A 26,510-nucleotide genomic window follows, 5' to 3' on the forward strand; every position below is an offset into this window, starting at 1 on the left:
CCCTCTCCTTCCCTAGCCATAAAACATGGCTCTAATTCTGCAGGGGATCTCGCTACTATATCAAAGTGCCCTGAGTGTCCTGGCTTCTGACTCTACTGCTGCAGCACACCAAAAGAGATGTGTAGTAACAGTCAATTTGCCTGTTTGTTTGATTGAGAGCCAGCTGAATAGTTGTGTCTGAGCCTGCAGCGACCATCAGATGTGTATCAGTTAGAGACTATGACAACTTAATGGCGGTGCTCTTGTTTTATGTGCATCTGCCTCTTCAAGGTTGTTTCCGCCACCCACAGTGTTCCACCGGCCGTCTCCTAATGTGGATCTAAATAACAAACAGGAACTTATTGACACCGTCCTGCAGCCCTGCCTCTGTAATTAGCAGGGCTGTATTTAACTGGAGTCAGTCCGTCCGGGTTCAGTCTAGGGGTGTGGACATCAGGTCCTCCTCAGACAGGTGAAGAGTTGTGAAATAGATTCAGGTGCATTAGCAAAGCCGAGGCACCGACAGAGAGCACAGAGGAGATTAATAACCTGCCGCTGAGATCTGCTTTTGACTCCTTTGCCTCACTGTTTTCTTTTGCGGAGGAGGAGAATGATGCACTCCTCCAGTCCCACGCCTGCCTGCTGGGCTGTGTTGCTTTCTGCCAAGCCACATACAATATACAGTATTCATATATAACACGTACACTCATCAGCCACAACATTAAACCACTGACAGGTGAAGTGAATAACATTGATTATTTTGTTACACCTTGGGTCCTTCATTCATCCGGATGGTACTTTGACACAACCTTAACATTGTTGCAGACCAAGCACACAAAGTCCGGTACACTAGTAGGCAGTGTATCAAAAGGCAACAGGCAAAATCCAAAATCAGGTAATCAGAAACACAAAGAGTCAAAACTGGAAACAAGGCTGGAAAGCTGACACGAGAGACAAGACAATCTGGCAACTGACAAGAGGAAGAGACACTGACTAAATACACCTAGACGAGACACAGGTGAAACACATTAGGGCGGGGACAGTAATCAAGACGAGGAAGTAAAGAGACAACTGGAATAACCAAGGAACAGGAAACAGGAAGACAAGACAAAATACCAAAATAAAACAGGAAAAACATTCAAACCCTGACATAGCCCCCCCCCAGCCATCCATTATCATTATAATCCATTATAGACCAGTGTGAACAAATTAATGGTCAATAATAAAGGCCCAGTAAAAAACAGAACAGCAAGTGTTGAGTTTCTATGATGTTAACTTAATGTTCAGAAAAACGGTTTGAACCTAAGCACCATTGAAAGTCTTGGGTATCCCTAACCCTAATCCTGCCTTCCTTTTAATGGTTGAGTTTTTATGTTAGCTTAACAGCAATAGGATATATATATATATATATATATATATATATTATTTTTTTTTTTTTTACAGGAAATTAAAAACAGGAGCAGATCAGAAAACTGACATCCTTCTCAATTAGGGCTGGACAAAATGAGAATCATGATTTTCTTGCTTAGAATTGAGATCACGACTCTCTCGATACATGAGGAAATGGAACAGACGATATAATGGTGCCTGATATAGGACAGGCCATATCTTTGACTAAGAGGTACGTGCTTGCGCCTATGGGATTTTTTATGGGATTTTAATTTTCTATGGGAGCTTGATGGGCATGGTGACAAACTGTGTCGATCAGAAGAAGATTTGACTCACAGAATGTCAGTCGATGAGTCGTTACACTTTTTAGCTGCCTCCGAGTTCACACACACACACACACACAGCACTGTAGGAGCAACAGGCCGTAAACTTTACAACTAAATCTTAAAATGACAAAGCTAACTGGAGTTAGATACTTGATGAAAACGAAGGGTGGAGGGCAGAGCTCAGGCGTGATGCAGGCAGTGTGACTAACTCTGACTAACTTCTCTCAGCTAGTCGCGAGAACAGATGCAGCTAAAACGGAAACTACCAGCGTTATCATGAGTTATAACCAGTTGACAGTGTCAGCAGGCTGGCAAGAGAGATAACTGAGCTATGACCAAGACGCCAACTTTGTGTCTGCAGTGTTTCCACTGCACGCAGCAGGAAAATTATTGCCTCTGCCGCAATATCAGAAAGTAGCAAAATACCAGTTTGAGCTGAGAAGGAAAAAGGGAAAGAAAACGGTAAATTGAACTTAAGCACAGTAGGGTGGTTCTTACCACCATCAGCAGGGTTTTTAACACAACTTCTGGCTCACACTGCCATTAGCCAGTGTCATTCACTCACTTTATTTCTGTTTCTGATGCATAATGGCATATTGTCATTTGCTGAGGGAGAATATAGGAGCATTTGTTTTGTTGCAGCGGGAGTCCCTAATGAAAACGCAGCAGAATCGTTGTCATGTAGGAATGAGATCGCATAGAGCTCTGAATCGAGATTTTAATACGATTAATTTTATTACTTTGTATCATAAAGCAGGAAAATTAGCAATAACATCCTGACTCTGATATAAACCTGTTTCAGATTATGGAGGCCATTGGTTGAGATTTTATAGTAAGCACAGTATCATAGCTTTGAATCTATCACACTAGTAGCACACATGTTGGCCAGCCCCCCTCTCAATTAGATTTTTTCCTCAGCAGACGCTCTCATCCTGAATGACATTTGAGAGACTTCCGAGCAGCCTGGTCGGCACGGCCGGGGATAATGGCTTTGTTCAGCTGCTGGTTCTAGGCAACCTAAGCTTAGGGTAGAGCAGGAGATCTGAGAGACGCTGGGCCGTGTAAGGACAAGAAAAGTAGGGAAAAAAAAAGAAGCTGTTTTTAAGTCTTAGTAAAGAGCAGGCAGAGAATTTCATGTGGACGAGCAGCTGATGATGAAGGCTGATTTATTGTTAGCCCTGCTTCCTTTGAGGATTTCTATCTTCTCCTTCCATCTTCGTTCATGCAAAGGACATACTCTTAATTCATAATCACCACCTACACATGTACTAATCACCCTGCTTAATCACAGCTGGAGTGCCTCATAAACAAGGTATTCATCTGGCCTAATTGCAGCGTTCCCTGAGAGTTACACAAAGAACAAATGGAGGCAGGAGAGGAGACAGATGTAGAGATTGTGGGGTTAAAGCCATGGAAATTCTCATCAGGGTCTGCTGGAAAATGTCAACCCATATCTCTAACACCAACGACCTGCCTTATGTGATCTATTGTAAAATGATCGCTGTTAAATTAAAAAAGGTCAAACTGTTACTGTAAAGACACGAGCTGCAGACAGTGGTGAAAGAAGTCCATGGTGTTTTAATGAAAGATGTTTGTTAGGTGTAGTATTTAAATAAATTCTAGCCTAGACAACCCCGAACTAATCAATCACCCAGGCTGCTATTTTGACCAGTATTAGGTTATCACAGCTATATTGGTATTGATGCCTATGTCAGCCAATAAATAACAGGAATGTCAGTAATGTCAAAGCAACAAATCCTTCAACCTAAACGATCAAAAAGGACACTTATTCCAACCCTGAGATACAATCCTTGGGAGCGTACAAGTCGCTGGCGCATCAGAGCTTCGTTGTCATGGTAACAGTTTACATTGTGGAACTGGTTGCGGTCTCAGTTTGGTTAGGTTTAGAAAAAGATGGTGGTTTGGGCCTTAACTGAACAGCTATGCATTAAAGGGTTAAAAGACTTCATTATGGAGTATAGCTCTGCAAGAACAGTATCTTCACATCATGTCACATCCCATCCCCTATCAACTGCAATTTAATTCCTTTTTACTATAACTTCCATCCTCTCCCTTGGTTCAACAGTGCACTTTTGCATTTACTATATGGATATAGTACGTCCATGTCTAGTCTCATGTTTCTTCATGTATAGAAATGCTTATGTGCAGAGTTAAAGTACTGGTACTGGTGGAGCAAAGGGACAAAAATGGCCCCTGGGCTCCAGATTCCCCCCAGGTTCACCATGTTAATTTGATTAAATGCTAAATTACTTAGCATGGAAGTATAATACTGAGTTCAGTATTTGAAGAACTAAAACTAGATTGTGACACTGGGCTGCTCTGGAGGACTGGGCCTCAAGATTAAAATAATGGAGCTACCTTAAGGCCCTTAAAATATCTGCTCATCTTATGCTTTGATAGTGCACATTGCCAAACAAATGCACAGTTAATTGAATTGCCACTCTGAAAGCCTAGGGCATTTTGAGTCCTGAATGATCTGGGGTAGTTGATTTGTATTTAGTGTACTTTGCCAATCTATGCATGCATCTGTTCTATAATTCTCTGCTGCTGCTTTCTCTGCATGAGCTTTATCTTATTTTACCATATCATATAATGCAAAGTTGAAATAGTGGTAATAATAGTAAAATAATGAAATAATAGTAAAAGTAGTTTAAAAAAAATACTAGTAATAAAGTAATGAAAAATGATAGAGGTTATCCTTCCTGTCCAACACTGAATGTAGTATACTATAATCTATAATTTTGCCTCATGTAATAGTTTTTGGGATATTCTTTCACAACTCATTGTGACAATTAGTTTGATGCTCTGAACGCAACATCTTTTTATTGTCATTTTCTTTGCAGATATCCACGATGAGAACGGGTTAAAGCCGGTCATGGTTTACATCCACGGAGGCTCCTACATGGAGGGAACCGGCAACATGATTGACGGCAGCATCCTGGCCAGCTACGGAAACGTCATTGTCATCACAATCAACTACCGGCTCGGAGTTCTGGGTAAGTCCGCCAGTCTGGGCCTTTAATTAGTTTGGAAAAGGCTGATTGAATCAGAAAGTGAGTTACTGATTTAGTGATTGATTTACTGACTAATTTGCTCCTACTGTTTCACCAACTGGTTGGTCTTTGTGTGAGAGAAAGCGACGACATTTGTGTTGCTGTTTGAGAGGAGGCAGTCAAAGCCTTCTTTTTTTGAATACATTTTTTAATCTTTGATGCCTTTATGTTATGTTTGTATGTTATGATGGATTTCTGATGACGCAAATATGAACCCAAGCAAATCAAGCAGGTTAATCCACTGTCGCTCACGTACACACTTATGCAGAGATGTGCGATACACCATTCTTGGTCTTGATTACATGTGTAGTTTCAAGAGTTTTTCCACCTCCAGCTATCATGCATTTTGTTTTCCCAGTGCCAATCAGCTGATAATGGTAGTGTAGGAGGTGGTTTGCACTTTTCTAGATTTTTCTCCGTAGTGTTTCAGTGCAGCCTTGACCCACACAGTATAAGATAAGCACATGCAAATTAAGCAAAAACTCAACATTTGTAGCCTTTTCAGTTACTTTAATCATTCTGCAGCATCAAACATCAAGCGGCCTCAAAAATTCAGTGCTGGGAAAATTGATCGGTCAGTATCAGAGCTGGTATCTACACCACAGTGCTGTGCATCTTATTTTGTTCCCCCCCTCTGTAAGATGAAAGTCGTTTCTGGCTTGCACAGGGATGCTTTATCTTGCCTTTGACATACAGGTTTGGGTTCTGAATGTCTGTTGCCCAAGAAAATGTTTGAGTCTGAGAGGAGGTTGATAACATCAAACGTTCTGAGGGAAAGAGTTTGGAAATTTCAGTCACTCTATATTGAAATCCTTCTGGAGGAGCAGAGCTGCAGCCTTATTTCCCCTTTTCTGTTCATCTTGAACCAGCATTTGTTGTGGAAAGGGTAGCTGAAAAACTCATTTTAACATATTTTTTCTGAAAGTATATTTTGAAATTGAAGAAACTTTATTGATATTGCGCTGTAAATGACAGATAGCGTAATAGAATTTATTATCTACATCCCCTGCATCCTCTAGTGCTAACGTGGGTGGTGGTGATGGTGATGCCAACTATATTTTCCTGTGCATACTTTGTAATTTATGCCTCTGCTTTCAGAAGAGTTACAATAATTAAGCATGAACAAAGCACATGTACCAAGAAATTATATTACTATATAGCTAAACTGCCGGAGGCTGGAGGTATTTTTTGATTAAATAAAGCTACATTTATTAATGGTGGTGGTGGTTAAGGTGGATGTAGGACATACAAAGCACACAACCCAGACCATCCTGAAGCCAGTCTGTGGTTTAGGTCACAAATCCTGTTTGATTAAGATTAAATTCAGTGTAAATAAACAGGTTGTCTCTGAAGTCACTTGTGAACTTTTTCTGTATTAAACCAGACTAGGATCTTTCCCTGAACTTGAGCCAAGACCCATGAGAGTCTAAACAGAACCAGAAAACTGCTTCATAAAGCTGGAGTCACTGCAGGTGGAGACTGTGCTGAGAGATCAGAAATATGTTGTCTGTGAATGTTGTACTGATTCATTCTTTATCAGTGTATTTGTGACTTTACATAAATTAATACATTAAACTTAATAAATTAACATATCCTTATTACTTTTTTAGATGACATAATCCAGTCATGTTTCCTACAAAAAATCACAGGTTTCCACTGCAGTTTAGTTGTATAAAAATGTTTAAATATTCTAGGAAGGCAGATTGCACATAGTATAACAGTAGTAGTATAATATAATCCAAAATGGCCTCACACTGATGCAAAAATATCATTTAAAGCTATAAAATCCTACTTGTCCTGACACCACTTAGATACTAATAGCACTTATAGGAAGGTATTTACAGATTCAGCCTTAGTTAATATTAATATATAGCTATGTAACACTCACATTGGTGTTAGAGGTACATTTCTGTTGATCTTCACTGTGATGAATCTGATGTGTACCATGTGGTTTGTGTGCCGTTTGTATGTGGTTCATTGTCTGCTGAAGTGAAGCCACAGTACATCCTACCTCCGCCGCTGCTCTGCTCTGCTTACCATTTGTTATAAGGCCAAGCTGTCTGCACCAGTCACTATATTTAGTTGCCTGAGAGCCGGGGGGAGAAGGTGTTCTGGAAAAGTGTGCAGTGCGGAGAGAGGGGAAAAAAAAAAAAAGAGAGAGAGAGAGAGAAAGAGAATGCAGATGAGAACACAGATAGCGATGAGAGAAGATGGCGAGTAGAACAGATAGAAAACCAGTGTGACAATGTAGAAATAGAGATCTTGTTAGGCTGCATATTGATGTATTAACACACCCCTCCCTAAGTCACAAAGTGTATGTTTCCCTGGCAGAACACAGTGTTACATCTCCACTAATTGACACACTGTAGATTCACCCTGTGTGCTCACGTTAAAGTCTGTGCAGGAAGTCATCTGTGCACATAAAAGTGAAGAAGACGACTTGAGCTGTGTGGCTAAAACATTTATAATACTTACTAATTATTTTCATAGTTCTACCAGTCATGACACTGTGACATCATGTGACTGTGTTTCCATAATGGTTTAATAACCATAGAACAGCATGATAAGTAGCGCGATAACAGCCATTGTTTCCCTGGTTAACGTGTTGGAGAGGTGTTGTTTAACACAAACCAGCTGTCTGCAGTTTTTTCTTCTTTTGTTTTTTCTCTATCTGCAATCTAGGCTGAATTACCAACCAGGCAAAATGAGCAACCCAGATCCTCACGGGGCTCCTGGTTTTTCATCATTTTCAAAAGGGGCCCACATATGGGTTAGCCTCTGTCCCACTAGCTTCCATAATAGGGGCCCAAATTCAGCATGTCTTTCACATGCTGAACTTTTTATAATCTCAGACAAAGGCTGTTGTTAAATAGTCTTTCCTGAAGTGAGTGAAATGACTCTGAAGTATTTCAGCATCAGCCATGATCAGCTATGCTTCCTATCTTATCTCCTTTAGCTTAGGTTACACTGGAGCTTCCTAAACGAAATGAAAAGAGCTAATGCTGTCCCACGATTCCTTGCGGCAGAAGCGTTTAAATCGGCGCGTCATTGAGGTTTCACCATGGCAGACGCACATACATGTAGTAACAACACAGCAGCCTTTATGTTTGCATGTTAGCCTCGCTGAAGCTAACAGACAGAGTGGACAAGATGGTTTCTCAGAGCTAGCACAGTAGCTACAGACAGCGCTACTCACAACTCTCCTCCTAGTGTAGCATTATATCAAGAACAGGACAAAACAATACTGACCCACTGGCTCTGCCATAGCCTTAATTTTTTTATTTATTCTCCTCTGTCCCTTCATTTATATCCCAATTCCAATTTGTTGTTTTTATTTTATTACTTGCTGTGAGTAACTGATTAAAACATCCTTTCTTTAGGAGGTGTGATTCTGTATTGGACAGGAAACCTTGTTGAATTGTAGCCTACAGCACCGTGCTCATCTTCCATGTGTTATAAATAAAGTAGAATTTTTAAAAGCCTTGTGGAAGTGCAGGTGGACTCTCTCAGCACCACGGTCTTTATCAATTCTCCTTCACATCTTTTCTTCACCTCACGACGTTTTAGGAAAGGAAAGTTTAGAAAGAAAATCTTTCTTTTCTTTTTTTTTTAAACTTTTCAGCCACAGCTGAAGACTCACCTGTCTGGTTTTTTTTTTTTTGTTTTGTTGTAATCTTTGGAGTCTAACAACATCTACAGGAGTATGTCCTCTCTGCCCCACTGTTATTTAAGACATATAAACTAACATCCATCTGTTGACTCACTGACTGACTCATCTACTCTTTGAGCTGTGACGTTAATCCTGCAAACGTCTAGGGCTTTTAGGAAATGACATTGAACGCTGCTAAAAACATCAAACAATAATTTTGTATCTTTTTTTGTTCATATACCAACATATGAAGTGAACCACACAGCGTACTGTTGAGATAGGCTCTGTTCCGAGGCTTCATTTGTGATTATTAACATAGTTTCAAATGTCAGTTGGATTCTGATTGAGGTTTGCAGAAGTTTGGAGCAGAACCCAGATGTTCCCGTTTCACTTACAGTTCTCTGTTGTTCTCTGATGGTACATATTTCTAAATATATGTGAGCAGCAGTCAGTAGGGACCCAGTAGTAAATTGTTGCCCGGGGACAATCAATCACACCATGGCTGCAGTGTTTAAACCTGATAAGCTGACTAAACAGTGCTGAATATGTTCATAAGTTGTTGTTGCGTAGACTGATTAATATTGAACGATTGCACAGCCAACTGAGTTCTGCAGTCGCTTTCACATACATTCCATATCCTATACTCCAGCTGCTGAACAATAAAAGCATCCCGCTGGTTCCCTGGCAGAAAGCTTTTAATGTGAAGCAGCAGCTGCAGGAAATGTACAGTTTGCATTAACACTAACTCAATAAAGCCGCAGGTTAATGGCTCATATTCATTAGATGACAGAGAGGGGAAGAAAATCTACTGAAAATACCAATTTGAAAAACTTTTTTGTAGCTGAGAGCATAACCATAAGGGTTGAGCCAGTTATTTTACAGACTTAGCTTTGGTTTAAGGTACGAAACTGTTGGTTGGCAGTGGACAACAGGTCAGTGCAGTTATATGGTGTTAGGCCACAGTGGAAATGCAGGTGCTCACAGCTTGGTGAGTCAAGTCACATGAACAGTAAAATAATCAGACCTCAAAATGAGCACACTTGACATGTTATATAATATTAATTAATAATATTAATTGTATTTCTCAAATTCACTTAAATTGGACATAAGAATAATGTGCTAAATGTGCTAATGGAGTGAAAGTTGCCAAGAGAAAGCAGGAAAAAAAATCATGTCTGTGGTAGATTTCAGGATTTATTCATTCTGTAACAAAGCTGTCCGGGTCATTTATGAAGCAAATGTTTTTTTTTTTTACAGAATTAGGACACTTAGATTCATGTGTGACAGAGCGAGAAATGCCTGCTAAATATCTGCAAAATGGACACTGCCGTCCCCTCACCTCTTCAACTTTCTAGGTGTTGTGATTTAAATGATTCAAAGAGAAACCTCCAGCTGCTGTTGGGAAGGTGTTAACACGACGCGACGCCGCCTGGTCCGGGGCGAGTGTGTGCGAACAGTGTGACGCCGGGCCTCAAGCACACACATCTTGTGCGAAGGGACCGGGAGGGTGGTGCTCTGCGGGCCAAGCAGCTTTCAATAGCGTCTGTGCCGGCAGGGCTGATAGAGGAGGAGTGTGAGTGGAGTGACAGAAGTCATCAGACACTCATCACCCTTCATCGCTTTAACCTCACACACACTGTTGGACAGCTGTCAGTGGCTGTATTGCTTACACTGTTTCTCTCTGCTCGCTTTCCTCGGGGTGATGTACTGTACTACTGTACACATATAGAGCGATACAGTGAGGATAAAGCCAAATAAAGTTAAGTGGTTAAGTATTAAAGTAGAACAGATAGTACCAGATATCATCACAGGGTATTTTAAGGGACAAGAATCATTGTTTGCCTCTTGATGGCCAGAGGTAATTAGCTATTGTGACGTCATTCATTCATTCATGATGACTAATGGAAAATAATGACCTGAGGCACATTCAAAACTTCACATTTAAATGTTCTGCTCGGCAAATTGTTTCATTCAAAGCGGAAAAATAAGATCACGAATTGTACACACTTACAAAAGAAGATTGGCTCCCCCTGTTCAAATGGCTGCATGACTCAGCACAGACTGTAAAGAATCAATTTGGCACCAGAGAGACTTGTTATTTATTTAACCAAGTGCAAGATGGATGGTGGAGTCTCCAGCTTCAGGATGGGCTGGTTGGTAACTGGTGAGTAATGGGAAATAACAAAATTGTGCTGATGGTCTCCAATAAGACGATTATGATAATGAATATTTAAATTTAATAATGAATTTTAACTTTTTTCTTTCACTTTCTCAGTTTTAAATATAAATTCACCTAATTTAAGTGTTAATCCTTCAGATCTGTTTGATTGAATGTATGAGCAGTGTGTTCAGAACATTTATATATATATATATAGGTGGAGGAAGTGTTAGTGATTAAAAATCCTAATACTGAATGCATCAGTAATGTGCTCACTGACATCGTATTTCATTTGTTTCCCATCAAAGTTTTCTATCTTGCAACACAATATCTCCTCTGAGTGACTACAGCAATATTCAACATTGCTATAGTTATATTTAGATGCTGGCAGCTCAAGGTTGAGGTTAATGAAGGATCATGGTCTCGTTTTATGGTCACGTCCAGTATGAGGCAAGATATGTCTAGTAACATTTAGAGTGGCTTTAATGTATATTTATACAACAACAAGATATGAAATCATGTTAAAAAATGTCACTGACTGCTAAGTTAATTGGGTAGCGCTTAATTTGTTATTTCCTTAGAAGCCTGCTGCAAAAAACATAGTAATTACAGAGAAAATAGGAATTTCTTTAAAGTTAAAGCTCCATTAATTACAGGAAACTTTATTCACATTTGTTCCATTGTATGCTTTCCTGTACACACAGTTCACATTCTCTGTGTCCAGTGCACAGACTGTCTGTGTTATGCGAGCAATTATGGGAATTAATTAATTGGAAGTGAACCAATTGAACACTGTCTCTATTTTCCTTATAATTAGTGCTATGTTACAGAGTTCTTTTCAGGAAATGTCTCTAAATTATTAAAATAAAGCATTACCACAGATTGCAAGTGTTAAAGTCTCTGAACACAGATCATTAAAAGCACACAGTTTTATAGAGTTATATTAATGGTGATTTTAACAGCTTTTCTAATCAGACGCGAGTGTGCGAGGCATGTCAGCATCTCTGTCTTCTTAATTCTTTATGGTTCTGAGTTCTGAGACTTCTTTTGATTTCAAGTCTCCAGTTAAACCAACTCAAATCAAGATTTACCCCAGAAGCATCTGTAGATTCCCAAACTGTGACTCAGGTTAGGTGGTCCTGCTGCAACCCACCGGTCCTCTTATACCTGGGTGCTGACTGTGAGCAGTCCCCTTCACAAGTGGAACCCCGAGAGAGCACTGGCAGAGGAAGTGCATGGGGATCCATGATGCATCACCACAGATACAGGGTGGTGGGCAGTGCACAAATCTTAGGGCACAAGCAAGCATTAGTATGACCCTTCAAGGCCAACCCATGCTGTTAGGGATGGCCAGTGAGCTAGCAGCATCGTACATCAACAGGGCTGTGATCTAGGTTCCTCTCTTTGGGGCCCACAGGTTGTAGCCTGCACCAGAGCTGCAGTGGGCCATGAGTGTGTATGGATTTTGGTTCCAGCAGTGGGGTACTGGAGGTGCCAGGATGAGGTCTCTTGGATAACACTGAGTGCCATCTGGCCTCAGGAAGCTGTCACATGAGCCAGAGTGACGGTGAGCTTCATTACGCTGCGCTGGGATCTGTCAGAGGCACATGGCACTCTCCATTTTCTCTCCTCCTAACTCCCCACTGCCCATTGTGGCCAGACGTGAGATGACTAGCGATGGCTGGCTGATGGAGATGTGTTGCTGCTTTGCTTTCTATTTGCTACAAACCAGTGGGAGAGGAAAAAATGACACTGCTACAACTCAGCATACCCACTGTTTTACTCCTTTTACTGATCCACCGAGTTAATCAGGGGCTCCTTTAGAACAGATAATCACTAAATCACACATAATGTGACATTTATTATACAGTTGGAAAATATTCAACCTTAAACAGCTGAACTAACACAAATAATGCTCTGTTATTTTTGAAGCTGGTGAAAAGAATGTTCTTGTTATTTCCATTTTCATCGCTGAAAATTGCAAAACTTCTGCGACTCCCACATCGCAGCTTTTTTCAGCTGTGGGTAGGAAATGCTGTGAGACAGCATTATCATGGAGCATGAATGCGGCTTACTAAAAAGCAGTGAAAAAATCATTTCTGTTTTATTACCTGCTGCACTATTACGTTTTCTGACTATTAGACAGCAGTCATAATAGCATTTATGTGATGAACATCTTAAACAGACATAAAGCAACATTATCAGTCCATCAGAGTATCATCCAATATGAATACATAGCTCTGTCTTTGGGCTCTACAACTTCACTGGCTCGCCTGTGTTTGCGTGCACACAGTGTGTAGTTAACATGGTGCCATCGCAGTGTGTACGTTAGGTAGCGTTCTGCCGTTTCTCCCTTTTACACAGACACAGATCTGGCTCTGTGACTGCCTCCACTGCCTGGCTTAAAGGTGGAACAATAATGCCCACCCCCCTTTCCTCCCCCCCATTCCATGTTTGCACCTTTTGTACAGAATGGCGAGGCGGGAATAAAGGCACAACATTCTTGCCTGTAGCATGCTGAGAACACAGTGATATACAGGTATTTGCTTCTGAGAAAAACAAAGAGTCAAAAGAGAGGGAATATTGGACTTAGAAGTGGAAGATCTATCCTCACCTGCCCTCCATTATCCATGTTATTCTTTTTTCTTTCTGGTTTTCCCATTGTTTCATTCTGCTTCACTCTGTTCTATTCTAGTCTGTTAGTGGCCTCTCTAGTACCCAGAGGGCAGGTACTCAGCCTCCCAGCAGCCCCCTCTTCCTCCTTCCTTTATGACTCCTTCGTGCCTGCAAGGACAGCCGTAGCTAGGAGGAGGTCATTACCACTTCCCTCCCTCTCTCCCCCCCGGTGATGGAGTGACGACAACACGTGAGGAGCAAGAGGGAAATGTGCCATCACTGTCCCCATCTCACGACAGTCGTCAGCGGCGGATATCCACCCCAGTCGTGAGTCAGAGAATGAGGTGATGCCTTCTGACATGACACAGAAAGGCAGAGGGCTGCAGCTGCAGCTCAGACCCCCGCTGCAAGAAAAAAAAAAAAAAAAAAAGGAAAAGACATCCCGCAAAACATGCTTTTCGTCTCGGCCGGCACACACGATGAGGGCGAGGGGAGGAGGGGTGAGCGGAGTCATCTGTCGCCTTGGCAAAGCAGTCATTAACATGACAAATGGCGCTCTGTGTGTGCCTTTGACAATGTGCGCCACTGTCATGGTTCTGACCAATCAGCAGTGTCCACTAGCTATCATTACATCAGCCTCGTGTGACACTGATTATCAATTAAGAGTTCAACAGATTCTTTTTCGATAATAATCTGGGATGTGGCGTGATAATATTTCACACAGGCCTCGTCACAAACACACCTGTGGACAACAGGAAGCACATTAAAAATGTAATTTCCGTCTTAGTTATGGCCATTATTGTGTTTTCCCCAGGAGAAAAAAAAAAATGGCCTCTAAAAGCCTCCCTGTGTCCTGTGGCTCAACACAAGCAAGATGAACCATTAAGGTCTTCTGATTTATTACTATCAGTACAGGCAAACTCACAAATAAAAAGTCTTTAACGAGGCTTTCATCAGTTAGGAGCTGAATAAGTTTTAATTGAAGGCAATGACATTTGGTTTTATGGCCTGGTCTAAAAACAAGCAGCCAAAAATACAGAATAATAAAACACCAAAACCCATTTTCATCCATCTAGTTTATTAAGATCAAGCCCAGTATAAACAGACTGTGCAGCCTCCTGGAGTCTTGTCATCACAGTGAGGTTGGAGACCAAAACCAAATCATGTGCTCACCAAACCATGTCAGCCACCTAGAGATGCTGCACCAAAAGTACAGGGTGGGTGGAAAAGCTTTTGTTCATCAAGTTTTTGAACATTTCTATTTGTGCACAGACAGGAGAGTTTTCCAACTTCTTATCTCACTCTCAAAAAGAAAAGCTAATTTCCCCCAAAATTTGAACTACTCCTTTAAAATACACTGCTCCTCGCTTCATTGCACGAGAGGTAAACTGTGGCTCTTTCTCTCTGGGGAGCTATCTCTCACCTCATTCCATTTGCTTTTATAACTTGTAGGAAAGTTTCTTCTTATATAACCCCAGCCTCTGTTTTCTAACCAAACCTGGCTTTTAAAGGTCAGTGTTGTCACAGCTCCGTGCTCAGCCTTCATTGTGATTCCAAACAAAAAGCGAACCATATTGATATTCATGTTGAAGTCGTGTATTCTCTTCCCAACTCTGCTGTCTGAAATAACTGGGAGGGATATAAAAAAAAATGTTGGTTCGCAACGAAATGTTGCTTGGAGGACTTATTGTTGACTGAGGAAATGTTACAATTTCAAGCATTTACTAGCTTTAGGAGCTGCTCCCCATACAGACTCAGCTACAGAATGCAACAGATGCACTGGAGGGATTTGAGAGGCTTGAAAAAAGCCCAGATGGTTTTTCCCTAGGAGGAGATGGACATCCCTGCCGGACTCAACCTGCACATGGCTGTTTGCAGCTAATAACAGCTGATAAAATGGGTGAAAGTAGGAGAGTGTTTAAAAGATTTTTTTTGTCTTGGCTTTTTGGGTTGTCTTGTTTTCAATCTCCCTGGCCAGAGTCCCTCCAATGACAGATGATGGCTGCAGCAGCAACAGCAGCCCCTGGACACCCCTCCTCTGAGAATGTGTTAGATGAGTGTGATATACTTTCCTTTGAATAAATGCTGTTGTAACCAAAGGATAGTCAACATAATTGCATGCTGCAAACGAATTTTCAGCAATTACAGTTGGCGAGATGGTGGGCTCATTTTAGTCTGAATTGAAAAGCAGCACAGCAGGTCTGGAAGGATAATGAAAGGGAACAGCAAATAGCTCATCCAAATGGTCACTTTGACAAAACAAAACACAAAAAAATATCCCCAAAACATCTAAATCAGAGATGGCTAAATGGAGCAGAATGACAGTGAAGATAGTTGCATTAGCTTTTAATCTCTGACAGCAGTGTGTCAGAGGGTTGATTTGTTATTCTGGAGCTTACAGAGCTGGTGTCTTCACTGGCTGAGCAGTTACAGTCACTCATTGAATATCAGTACGGTCCATTTCCCCATTGCCTCCTGGAAGTGCGTAGTCACTCACCATGACCCCCCGCCACATTTCAATCATCGCCTTCAAATGGAAAACCAAAAATTTTGTACAGATGTCCATACATAATTTCCTCGAAATGGCATGCCATGTGTTTGTTAACATAATGGGCCACCTATTGTGTATGTGCTGTGGCACACTGTGAGTGAGTGCCTGCTATTGCTGTAAGTGTACCCATTTGTAGCATGGCAGAAAGAGGCTTCTAACTGTGACATTGTTACTGCTCCTCAGCTACTTATCTGCATGACACCTCACATAAATGATGATGCAATTTGCAACAATTGTGACCTACAACAGATCTGTTATATTCAAGCCGCCAAAACATTTTATAAATAAAGTCAAAATACATAGAAGTATATGCAGCATGTGTATAATGAGGGACATTTCTACAAACCCTCAATTAGCAGCAAGAACAGCATGTGAACCAGTGCAGCATTTCTCGTGCATCATTAGATAAGGCAACTAGAACTCTTGATTAATGTTACAGAAAGACTGTGGTCATAGTTTAAATCAGAAAAACAGCTTATCCAGATGTTGTTTAGACATTGCATTCAAAACCAGATGTGTGAACTTTAGAATTTATCCTATGGGGAAGTCACTAAATCAAACTTGTTGGTAATCCATTGTAGTAATCAAGGTATTAAAATCTGGACTAACTGATAAGTCACCGCCACAGCTAGAGCTAGAGCAGCAAAAAGTACATTTAAATGACTCAATAATAAAATAGCAGAGGTATAGAGCCATGGCAGCACCAACAACATAGAAGGGTAGCAGTCATAAATACACACTGATAACATCATGTGCAGCCTTTTCATATTTGCTGTTTGCATCACAATTCTATTCTACCTTTTTTGCCTGTTTGATACAGTAGGGTCTTTTTAAAGAGTAAAATTATGATATGGTAAAGTGCACTGCATTATGGGACTGCTTGGTGAATGTGTAGATTAGTCAATCTGTGTATTTTCACTCACAATGATGTGCCCATTACCTTTTATATTAGTACACTCAAACTGTCACTTGCATATGTGAGAAAATAAGATGATAGCACTGCACTGCACAACAATACACTGCCTGGATGTAGGCCTATTGAGCAACATATGTTATGTAAATGACTGTCATATAATTGGCTGCAAAATGGAAAGCGATCCTTATCTCTGGCTTATTATAAATAAGTATACAATAAACTAGGGCTGAATGATTCGGACAAAATATCTAATTGACAGATATTGCGATTGTGATTTTTTTTTTTTTTTGTGGTATAATTTTTGAAAGTCAAGCTTCAGTCCAGCATTCACTGTATATGGAGCATTTAAGAGACCATGGAAATATGAACTGCTCTGTGTACTAATCCAAGGATACAAATCTAAAATGTATTTATTCTAATAAAAAATGGTATAGAACATACATAGAGCTGGTACAGACAGACACAGCCAATAAAAACCCTAATAAAAACAAAATACAAATACAACTCTAACTTAATGTTAGCTAGTTCATTCCACCATTTTCTCAGTTTCTCTTCTTCCTCTCTCTCCTTGGCTCAACCAAGTAGTTTGCAACTTTATAATATTGCAGCAGCAGCAACTTTCCCACAAAATGTATATAGCGGAGACATAAAGTTGGCGCCTTGGTCATAGCTCAGTTATCTCTCTTGCCTGACACAGTCAGCTGGTTTTAGCTCGTCTAACACTGTTAGTTTCAGCTTTAGCTGTGTCCGGTCTCGTGGCTAGCATGCAGCGCTCAGCAGATAGAACTCACCTGACCTGACCTGAGTGGAGAGAGTTTGATAACCCATAATACCTGCTGGTAACTTACAATTCCATGCACAGGTTTTACTTAACATGCAGGTACTGAGACTTACTGAAGAGAGGAGTGCTGTTCTTTTCTCTTCCCTCCTTCCCTCCCACCACTGTTTCTTAACCCTTACCCATGTGGTTATTATTGTAACCATGCAGTGATTTGAATCCCTGAATCTAATCATGCCACTTTTGTGCTTAAACCTAACCATACTTGAACCATTTTCCCATCATAAAACAGATTTATTTCACAAAAGTGATTGTAACAGTTAAATGGTAAATGGACTGTACTTATATAGTGCTTTTCTAGTCTTTCTAGTCGACCACTCAAACACATTCACACACCGATGACACACATCGGAGGCAATTTGGGGTTCAGTATCTTGCCCAAGGATACTTTAGCATGCGGACTGGAGGAGCCTGGGAATCGAACCACCGACCTCATGATTAGTGGGCGACTGCTCTACCTCCTGGAAGACGGCATCAGATCAGAAAACACATATGAGGACACACCTAAAAGCCTTCAGCCTTCTTCTTGTTAAAATATATTGTACAAATTCACATGATGTGACCAACACTCAAGAATACTCAGTAGCTCACATCACAGTCATGCAAATGCGATGCTGTGCTGCTTAGCTGTGCTTTGATTTCATCAAAACAGTCAGAGAGTGTTCTTTTATTTTATCCCGTGGTTAACCTTTATCTTCAGTATTATCATTATTATTTTTTTTTTTTTTTCATGTGTCACCATTCAGCCATTATCAAGACATCACAGCTGATATGTCACATTAGCATTTTATTTTCAAAGCACATTCATCTGCACGGTTTAAGATGTCAGCAAGCCCAGGCCCCTGGAATCTGAATGACAACTGAGGTTAAAGCCGCAATATGAAACAGTAAACAGCACTGAAGAGAGATGACTGGTTCGACAGCTTTGTTTTAGATGACTCAAAGGTGTTTGTGAAGATACAACTGTCACTGTGAGGTTTGAAATCGCACCGTCTCCCTGTTATGGCTGAAGAGCAGAGTTGTCTGCACAAAGGCTCAGTATACCTTCATTCCTGCACACACTTAGTACATCAGAGACAGCACTTCCTTACAATTGCAGAGAGGCAAAAGCTGCCGTCAGAGGATATTACTGAAGTTCTCTTATCTGCAGGCTGTCATATCCTGCATTAGGATGGAAGAGGTATGGAAATGAGAGAGATAGGGCGAGAAGAGATGAGGATGGACATTCCTTCTCTTAGCTAGTACTCAGGGATTATATGATCAGCCAGCAAACTGTGCATGTTCTTATAAACTGACATAGTGGAAGCAACAGACCTAGAAATACTTTAAATCAGCTGTTGTGACATCCCTTTTCTTGTTTGTCTTGGTGCTTTTCTTCCTGTGGATATGTGGTCAATAGTTGATGATATGATGTCAAGGTGAGACAGCTCAGCTCTCCACTGCTAGCCAGTTTGATAGCTGGAAATGTTTCAGAGATCCAAATCATAAAGAGTAAATGTCAGGTTTTGGTGTCAGAATCAAAGAGCCGTGGTTATTTCTAAAACTGCTATTCTGCACTGACACTCAGCTGTCACACAGGGACGGATCCACTATAGGGGGAACAGATACCAATTTCTCCACCAGCTGTTGCCTTAATAGACCAGAATGCACTGCAGTCACATGTCATAATTTACCATGTCAGACGAAACTCAACTTCCTGTCAAGTGGGGGAGGTGTTTGTTTGTTTTTTTTTCCTCCCAAATGGCCAGTATCATGGCTGAAAGTTGAGCCAAGATGAAAGACGCAGTACCACCAATGGCGCTGGGACACATCCTAACAAAGGGTCATTAGGCGTTTCAGCTCTTTCGACAACCCAGTCAGGGTTGATCAGACCCCTCAGATCTCTCCCTCTGACTGCCAGTGGCCTCTGATGGTTCTACCTTTAGCAGCCCCAGCAGTGTGAATGCCCTGCAGGGCAAGCAGCCTCTTTATCCCACCAACGCTGGCACGCTGGTGGATGTCTTCTCAGGGCAGAGTCGCTATGACCACAAACTGGTGTAATTGTGTCACTGAGCTTGAGCTGCCTGCCCAGACCCACAAGCTGTCAGTCGGTCATTGTAGTAAGTAGGCCCTGCTGTCTCTTTGGGCCTGGACTCTTTGAGGCTGCTCAGCTCATCTGCTCTCAGGACAGGAATATGCTCCCTGGCAGCACTCGCTGCTGTTGATGACTGATGCGATATGCTGTGCCACTACAGTCAGCAGTTGCTCATGGTACTAGCAGTAGCAGCATTCTCCTAAGAGCTTTGGGCAGCAGCTTAGGATGCGCTCCACGGCCCCTCAGCTCTCACTCATGCCTTAGGTTCGGAGGTTGAACGGGCTCAGAAACATAAAACACACAGCCTGAGCCTGGTTCACACAAACATTTCACAAGCACTGCTAATATGCAGAGGGTAAATGGTGTCACTTTTACAAATGTTAGTTGCTGGCAAATCGCAAAAATGCAAAGTCCTGCAGGGTTGTCACATGATCTTGTATGGGTTGCTAAGGGTGTTGCTAAGAGTAAAGGTTGATAATATGGAGCTAAGAGCAGCTTTCTACAAGTTTGTAGGACACAATCAATATTTTCTAAATGACCATTCAGTCCCATCTGTTCTCTTAGACTGGCTGGACACTTGAGAGGTGTAGTAATATGCAGGTCAAAGGTCAAACTTGTAAAAGAAATAAAGTAAGTAATCCATCTTGTCTTTATTGAAATTATTATTATTCAGTGAACTGAGGAGCAAATTCCTCCTGCACTGTTGTTTGATTGACAGAGTCTCAGCCTATCAAACTGAGCTTCTGCTTCAGCTGGTGTCACTTCAGCTTCACCTTGGCTTCCTCCTCTTTCTGTGCTAATCACTGTAAATAAATACTAAGAGGAAAAACACTGTCATGATGGACTGGAGTTTGCATCTTGTCACAAAACTGCAAATATGATAAACTGCACTTATATAGGACTTTTCTAGTTGTATCGACCAATCAAAGCGCTTCACACTACAGATCATGCTTCCTCCATTCTCACACACATTCATACAGCACTTGTTTTATACATACAAGTGTCCTCTAACTGCTAATATGGGCTGTGTTAGAGGCTGACTTATTAGAAACAGGTCAACCATACTTTATTTACCATAATAAAACCTCAAAAAGACAAAATAAATAAATACATCTTTACATCATTTTAAATTTCGCAAAAGGTTGTTAGTAATTATTACCTAATGAAGGTCCTATAAAGATACAATACAATTATCTCAGTGTTTTCTTCCTTTTCTTTTGACCTTTCTTCTAAAGCAGGTTAGAAGTTAACTATTTCTGTGTTGGGTCTAAAGATAACTCCCTTCTTCCTGACAGTAAACCTGAGATTTCAGAGACTTAGCTACCAGATGTGGCACAATGATATATTTTTTATCTGTAGAATGCAGAGCATTGCAAATGTTCAAAAAACAACTAAGCTGGTGGACAGTGAATATTGTGCACTATGTAATAAATAGCTATTTACTACAGACACAGCCCTGGACTTGCAAAGAACCTCTCTAGAAGATTATGAGTATGAAGGAATTTCTCTGTGGTCCTTAGTTTGAGATACTTGCCTTTCTGTGGAGAACCTTTTGTAGGGATCCTTTTTTTTGTAAGAGTGCAAGATAATTGGCAATAAATGAGTTTGACAATCACATCATTATTATTTTTAATCTATTTTGTGATTACAGGATCACAGTAGATATTAGATACATCATTAGCACAGGTTACAGACCTCCCATGTTCAGCTGGGATTCACTCTTACAGGCAAAAGACACCAACCACCAAGACTTTATTGAAAAATCTGCAGTGAATGTAGCCAGAAGTAACGCATTCTGTGACCCAGGTGTACACCCACAGATACCTCATGAGCCAAAAGAAAAGATCGCTTTCCGGCTTCATCCATCTGGAAGCCCACACAAACAACTACATTCTTGCCAGAACTGAATTGAGGGTTAAGAGGTAAACTTTTTGTTCCTGTGAGACTGCTGGAAAAGCAGCACTGCCTTGGCTCAGGCCTGCACAAATTCAATCTTACGTAATGATGAAGTATTCTGGCGTCAAGTGCAGAGCAGCAGACCACCAGAATGCATCAGGCCTCCACCAAAGAGGAGTGGGCTCATTTGCATGATATCTGTGGGGCAGAGCATTCCCCAGATGCAAAGCTGATTAAAGAGTGATGTCGCTCAACAACTTGTGGGCAAAGAAAGAGAAGAGTGAGATGGCTGACCACCAAGCGGGCCAACGCTGCTTTGATGTTCTGAAGACACAAGCACGGAGGCAGCGGCTGCTGCTCCTCTCCCTAATTAACCCATTTGAATCCTAATGAATGTGCATGAATATGAACTCCTCCGCTAGCATAACCCAGGAGGGCAGACTAGAGGGCAGAATCACTTTCTCCTGACAAAAAAGAAAAGAACTGCTCTTACAATGAATACTAAAGACTGGCACCTGCCACCTACTTAATAGAATAATACAGTGAGCGTGTATATTTATTTTACTGATTAAAAAAATGTGCCTTAGTGTAAGGAACATTTACTCAATGCTTAAAGGTACTATATGTAAGTTTCTGCTATCTCTACATAGCCAACATTAGCATTAACAGATGGTACCAGTCTAGAAGAACTGTTGTGAGTTTAGCATCAAATTTCATTCTTTTACTCAAGAGCTGTCTCAGGTGGAAAGCACCGCTATTAACTCTTGTTTTGCTTTTTATTTCTATCACCTTTCTTCTACCGAAGTTAGCATGCTAACCAGCGAGCCCCAGCCTATCCTGTCTTGTAATGCCACTTTGTGGCGTAGCATCCAGCCTGCCCTCAGTACAACATGAGAGGATGAAGAAGTAGCGCTGCCTAGAAGACATATTCTAACCTCTAACCTCATTGTAATCAAGGTTTGCTTACGTTTAGGGAAATGAAGCTATATGTTTATGTTTAAAGAAATATGGTGGTCATGGTTAAAAGAAAATTAAATCTTTGTAGGAAACATGGTGGATCAATATTTACTTCAAATCATCCACACCGACCTCCCTCCCAAAATCTTTTGTGGTGCTATGAGATACATGCTACTTTTTTCTTTTGCTACTCAGTTATTACTTCTAAGACCAAGCAGTGGTTGTACTCTCCTTCTTTCTTTCTTTCTTTATTAGGATCCCCGTTAGCTACCTGCGGTAACAGTGAGCAGACGGTCTGCATGTAGGGTTAACAGCATCCTCTCCTGTAGAACTTTTTAGCTGAGCTGATTGATATGCATTCCTCCTCTCCTGGCTGCCACTCCAATTATCACAGCTGAATACAGCTGAACTGCAGCAGTGTGACAGGTGATATCCTCTGGGCATCAAGATATAACAGGACATCACTCATCTAAAGAAGTGGATCTCTACAGTATGGGAGGGATTTAGTTATCAGCTGTGAACTGGGGGGAGTTTCAGAACATGTGTGATGCATTCTGTTTGGGCTAATTGCTATTGCTATGTTTATCCTTGGTATTATTAAGTATTCTTGTTATTCTAAACCCATCTCATCATGCAAATGAGTTAGGCAGAGCTCATGGTCTTATCCACAAGGACAGTGCATCTCAGATACAAGGATGCAATTCAGGATACTTGAGAATCTCCTGAGGTGATGTTGTTGTATGTATTTGTATTTTTATTGCTAAATATATTTCTTCTAATCTGTGCTTTGTGCCTGGAGAATATGGTTACATGTTAATACCAGGTGGAGACTGTGACTATCATCCTGAAGAAGGCAAGAGTTCGGAGTGTGCAGCTTTTCCCGTTTTCCTTTGTGTTTCAGGGGAAAAAAGCAGTAATGTTAGCATCTTAAAAATAGCCTGTAACCTGATGTCCCATAATACCTGGACTCATCCCATATGACTGACATCCGCTGCCTGGGATGAGTGATGTCCCAGTCTGTCTAAGCACCCAGAGGACCTGGGTGTCACACCCGCTGCACTTCACTGCATTCATGTGTGATAATTGCAAAAGCAGTCAGTAGAGCTTATTGACAACACACCCCATACAGCTGTTTAAGCTGTAGAGTGCAAGATGTATTATTACAGAAAATCTACATATTCAACTCCATAATGGTAACTATGACAACCTTAATGGATTAATAGGAGGAGGGCTCACCACTCTTGACAATGAAGATCCATTATTTAAGAGTACAGTAAATCACTCTGAGCAGGTTTCCTGAGGTTAAGCAAAGACTAGAACTAATGTCTAAGTATTTCAACATGTTTTACATATTCCACTAATAGAGCATTGATTTCACACTTTGTTTTCAGGGGAGGTATGTTCTGTTTACGTCCGCTGTCAGCTTCCCTGTAGGAACTGCTGCCTGGGACAAAGGGGATTAGTGGCTGCTTTGACATGCTTGTATGTTTGCTTAATATTGATTATTTATGTCATTTTTTTTTCCTGCTCTGCGACCCACTTCTGTTGACTTGGCACGGTAGTTGAGATGATGAAACGCAACCTGCAGAGATGGCAGGTCAGGGCAAAGACAACAGCGCTCTGTCATCAGTGGCCTCAGCAGTCTATTTGATGTGTAATCACAGATATTGATTGTTTATCATGTAGAATTTCTCCCCTCGTCCTCCCCATAAACCTGACAGAGCTTGAACACTACAATTTGATTTGGGTGCTGCAGGACTGTTCAGGTGGTGTTAAGGCAGCTCTGTGGCTCGACATAACCAATAAATGCAAGCTGATGCTTGGTTGAACAGAATGTCTTCTGGCACTCTTAACCCCCTTGTTTTGCAGTGGAGGTCAGTTTTCTCATCTCCCCTGATTGATTTTCTGAAGTTAGAATGAACATCAGAACAACTGAAGCATTTTATGGCGGAGTTTGACAGTAGATACTGGCAGAGAAAACACTAGCTGTGCTGGAGTTTCATCTGAGAATTCCGCTAACATGGCTATTTTCTGTTTCCACCTGATCTTTGTTAATCTACCTCTGCCCACCAGACAGTCTTTATTTTCTTATCCCACAGGAAGCATTCCCCCCCTCCCATGTCTCTCCATCTCTCTCTCTCTCTCTGACTGTTCTGAGACCTATTTGTTCTCCTTTTTATGGTCTCTTCTATCAGCTGGCCAATCAGCCTGCCTGACAGTGTTCTCCAGCAGTCAGACCAAGAATGGTAAGGCTGCAGTATGGAGATCCTCCTCTATGGAAGATCATTTCTGCCAAGAAAATACTTTTAAATTTTGAATTTCTTTTTTCTTTTTTTTAATGTCCACTGGTGGCAACTAAGGATTAAGTATAACCACCAGTAACAATGATAATAATTTTATGAGTTTGCAGTCATGTAATGTCACCAACATGATAGATGTACATTGAAAATTTGGTGTGTTTTCCGTTGCCACCATGATGCAGCTTTAACAGCGATCACAGAGGTATAGAAATCTGGGTTTGTGGTTTGTTTTTGTTTTTTTTTTTTTGTTTCTTTTTTTTCTTCCATAGTCAAAGATTAAATCAGCCACAGCGGAACATTATAAAATGAAAGCTGAATTCATAACCGCTGAGACAAAATTAGCTGTGATTTATTGTTTATACGCATCACAACTAGAAACATTAGTGATCTACAGGAAATGTCTATTACTGCAGCCTGATGATGCCTCACAGATGCAGTCTGAGAAAAGCAGTGTCTTATAAGTTCTCCCCCGGCTGTGTGCTGGGTTGTGTTGTTAGCAGAGACGTGTGCATTGTCAGCTGGCTGGTTCACGTGCGTCTGGCAGCTCTGTGGAGGTTGACCTGTTAGACCCTGATGGATTTGATAGCCCAGCTTTTGGAGGACAGATGGTATGCGGTGAGGTGACGGTAGTGGGTTGCAGTGTGTATGTGCACCCGTATGTGTGTGTGTGTGTGTGAGGGCAACTCATGAACAAGGGGATTTAATGCCTTGTGACCCAGATCTAGCCTGAGCAGTGATGTGTGTCCAGTGTTCAGTGCTGTAGTAGGGTTTCACTGTGGATGTGTGTATGCGTATAGCTCCACAGTACAGTACAGCATGTATACACAGTGTATCATCTACTTTTACTGCACAAATCTGCAAACACTCCTGGGTTTTCAGCAGTATAGAAAGTCTGCAAGACAGCAAATAATAGTACTGACTATAGGGACGGTAGGGCAGTGTGTGTTGGTGCTACTCCCCCTCCATCACTGTCACCCAGCTGTCCCCCACCTGGACGAGCTGTCACTCCGACGGAGATCCCCATCTCCTCCCCCCTCCCCCCCTTTACTTCCCTCCGTCCCGCCTGTCCTCCCAGCGCTCCTCGCCACAGTCGGTGGATTTGCCGCACACAGGCTTGATACCTGTGACAGCTCTGTCACACATCATACACCCCTGCAATATGTACGCCATCGCTGGCAGAGGAGTCTGAGGAGGGGCCGAGCACAGCTGGGGTCAGAGCAGAAAGCTTGTTAAGCCTCGCTGCGAGGTCCACCGTCGCTGCCACAGCCTTGAATTTCCACCAATTTTCCTCTTTGCTGTCTGCCTTTTCCCCAAATGACAAGTGTAAAGTGTTGAGACGACAGCAAATCTGCACCTCACCTCACTTCTCCACATATGAAGAGAAAGGAGTGCAAAAAACAGTCTCATCCTTTACCCAAGACAAAGTGTCAATACCACTGTGGGAGAAGACTGTGTTACCAGTAAAAACCCTGCAGTGAAAAAGGTAAAATGACCAATATGAAGATTTTTAAAACTTTAAGAGATGCAAGGAATATTTTCAGGAAACAAGACGGAAAAACAGGAAATAAAATGAGCAAGGAAAATGGACAAGAAGGCTAGGAATCCCATCCTCGTATTCCAATCATGAAGAAGGAAAGAAGGGAGAAAATGAGGAAGCAAAGAGAAGAGTCAGAACAGAATAAGAAAGGAAATCACTGAAGGAAAGACAGGAAGTATAAAGGAAGGGAAGAGAGAAAGAAACAGGAAAAGAAGAATGATAGAATGACAGAACACCTTGAAAAGAAAGA

General features: G+C 41.4%; 1 protein-coding gene across 1 annotated transcript in view; it reads left to right on the forward strand.

The window, feature by feature from the left end:
* Window positions 1–26,510, forward strand: part of nlgn4xa (neuroligin 4 X-linked a) — a 91,347-nt gene that overhangs the window by 33,174 nt on the left and 31,663 nt on the right. Inside the window, exon 3 of the mRNA XM_018704490.2 lies at window positions 4,559–4,711. Coding sequence (XP_018560006.1) covers window positions 4,559–4,711 — 153 coding nt within the window. The remainder of the gene's footprint in view (window positions 1–4,558; window positions 4,712–26,510) is intronic.

This window comes from Lates calcarifer, linkage group LG7_2 (assembly GCF_001640805.2).
Source record: "Lates calcarifer isolate ASB-BC8 linkage group LG7_2, TLL_Latcal_v3, whole genome shotgun sequence".
In the NCBI taxonomy this organism is placed as follows: Eukaryota; Metazoa; Chordata; class Actinopteri; family Centropomidae; genus Lates; species Lates calcarifer.